Consider the following 2,540-nt stretch of genomic DNA (forward strand, 5'->3'; position numbering starts at 1 on the left):
AAGAGGAGGGAGAAAGATTAATAAGGGAAGCAGGAGAGGCGAGAACGGAAAGTAAAGTGTGGGAGATAGTTAATAGGGAGAGGAAAAAAAGGAAAGGAGTAGAGGAAGGGATACAGATGAAAGAATAGAAGGAGTATTTTATGGGGCTATTAGGAGGACTGGAGGAAAGAGTTCGGAGAGGAAGAGGGAAAAGGAATAGAAGAGAGATGGAGAGGGAAATAGAATGGGAAGAAATTAATAAGATTATGAGCAATTTAAGGTTAAACAAGGCTATGGGGTTAGATGATATACCAAATGAAGTATGGAGATACGGAGGAGAAGATACAAGAAAATGGGTATGGGAAACGTGTAATAAGGTATGGAGAGGAGAGGGATAGCCAGAAGGATGGAAGGAAGGGATAATAGCACCGATTGTGAAAAAAGGAGAAGGAGATAAAGTCACGGATTATAGAGGAATTACACTTATGTCAACGTTGTATAAGATATACACGTCGATTTTGGCAGAAAGGCTAAGAGAGGAAGTAGAAGAGAAAGGTATAATACCAGAGAATCAGACAGGATTTAGAAAGGGAAGAGGGGTGATGGACAATATATATGTACTGAATTATTTGGCGCAAAGACAGATTAGCAGGGAGAAAAAGAAATTAATAAGCGTGTTTATAGATTTGAAAACGGCTTTTGACTCGGTAGACAGGGAGGTGCTGGTAAGAGCTTTACGGGAAAGAGGGGTTAGAGAGGGACTGATAGAAAGGATAGAAGAGGTGATAGGAGAGACAAAGAGTAGAGTGAGGATAGGAGAAGAGATAAGTGAAGAATTCTAGACGGGTAGAGGAGTGAGACAGGGATGTCCGTTAAGTCTGATATTATTTAATATAGTGATAGCAGATATGGAGGAGGAAATTGCCAGGGGAAAATGGAGTGGAGTTAAGTTGGGGGAGAGGAAGATGTTCTCCATGGCATACGCAGATGATATCGTGCTGTTAGCGGAAGAGAAAGATGAGATGAGGGCAATGTTAGCAAGGACTGAAAGATACATGGACAATAAGAGACTGGAGGTGAACGTACTGAAAACAAAGATAATGGTATTTAGAAAGGGAGGGGCAGGAATACCGGAAAAAATTCGAACGGATCAAGGCACAAATTTTCTAAGCGAAATATTTAAAAACACAAGTAAATTATTAAAAATAAATAAAATACAGACAACCGCCTATCATCTGAAAAGTAATGGCGCGTTAGAACGATCGCATCGAACATTAGCTGAATATTTAAGACATTACATAAACGAAGACCAGACAGACTGGGACGAATGGATACCGTTTGCAATGTTCACATATAACACAACGCCACACACAGCTACGGGAGATACACCCTTTGAATTAGTCTACGGACACCAAGCGGATCTACCTACGTCACTGACGAGACCGCCTAAACCGATGTTACGTCTCGACGATGCTCTTTTCTTACTATACCTCAGTTAGACGACTTACTATGGCTTGAACTTGCTCGTCAGTATATAAAGGTTTCATTATCCGAAAATTAATTGAACATCTTGCATGCTGATTAATTATGAATCTAAATATCTAGCGTATTCATCTATTTTTAAGTGTTCTTCAGGCAATTGGTCTTTTAACTGAGAAATCAGGTCTGCGGGAGTTGTTTGATTTTCGTCGCGACAACTTTTTTTAGAATGATTTATATTTTGATACAATTCGTTTAGTAATATGAATTCCGGTATATAAGCAAAAAAACCGGTGGGATCGCTTATGCAAAGAGCGTTAGTAATTGAATTGCTTTCAAGAGTTTCCGTTAATGTTTTTCTTTGAGAATCTTCTTGACTGTCTTTTTGAGTTTTATAAGAATATTTTAACCGATTTATAGTATCTGGAGACAAAGAGACCTTTTCACAAGATATTACTCGAGATTTATTTCTACTATGTAATCGGTTAAGTTAAGAAGGGGAATATTAATAGTGGCAAAAGAGGATAATAATGGAGTTGAGCGCGTTGATTGAGGGATTTTATCGATTACGGATAAAAGTCCTTTATTAACATCTACAATACTAGATCCTGTACGTTTCATACGATTCTGAATTTTAATTCAAAAAGAAGGTCTAAGGTGTAAAAAAGGGGTCGGTCGAGGACATACTTCGATGCTCGATAGACATGAATGTCTAGGGCACGGTATGTGCTCAGTAGACGAAGGATGTCTAGGGCACGGTATGTGCTCAGTAGACGAAGGATGTCTAGGGCACGGTATGTGCTGAGTAGACGAAGGATGTCTAGGGCACGGTATGTGCTCGGTAGATGAAAGATGTCTAGGGCACGGTATGTGTTTGGTAGACGAAGGATGTCTAGGGCACGGTATGTGCTCGGTAGATGAAAGATGTCTAGGGCACGGTATGTGTTTGGTAGACGAAGGATGTCTAGGGCACGGTATGTGCTCGGTAGATGAAAGATGTCTAGGGCACGGTATGTGTTTGGTAGACGAAGGATGTCTAGGGCACGGTATGTGCTCAGTAGACGAAGGATATTCCGGAAAAG

The 2,540-nt window shown here is 40.2% G+C and overlaps 1 protein-coding gene across 1 annotated transcript; it reads left to right on the forward strand.

Annotated features, from left to right (window-relative positions):
* Nucleotides 1-206: 206 nt before the first annotated feature.
* Nucleotides 207-821, forward strand: LOC115242799. The gene is made up of 2 exons (XM_029819338.1): nucleotides 207-356; nucleotides 483-821. The coding sequence occupies exons 1-2, from the start codon at nucleotides 207-209 to the stop codon at nucleotides 819-821; spliced, it is 489 nt and encodes a 162-aa protein (XP_029675198.1).
* Nucleotides 822-2,540: the final 1,719 nt, after the last annotated feature.

The sequence above is a fragment of the Formica exsecta genome, unplaced genomic scaffold, assembly GCF_003651465.1.
Source record: "Formica exsecta isolate Colony F162 unplaced genomic scaffold, ASM365146v1 scaffold634, whole genome shotgun sequence".
NCBI lineage: Eukaryota > Metazoa > Arthropoda > Insecta > Hymenoptera > Formicidae > Formica > Formica exsecta.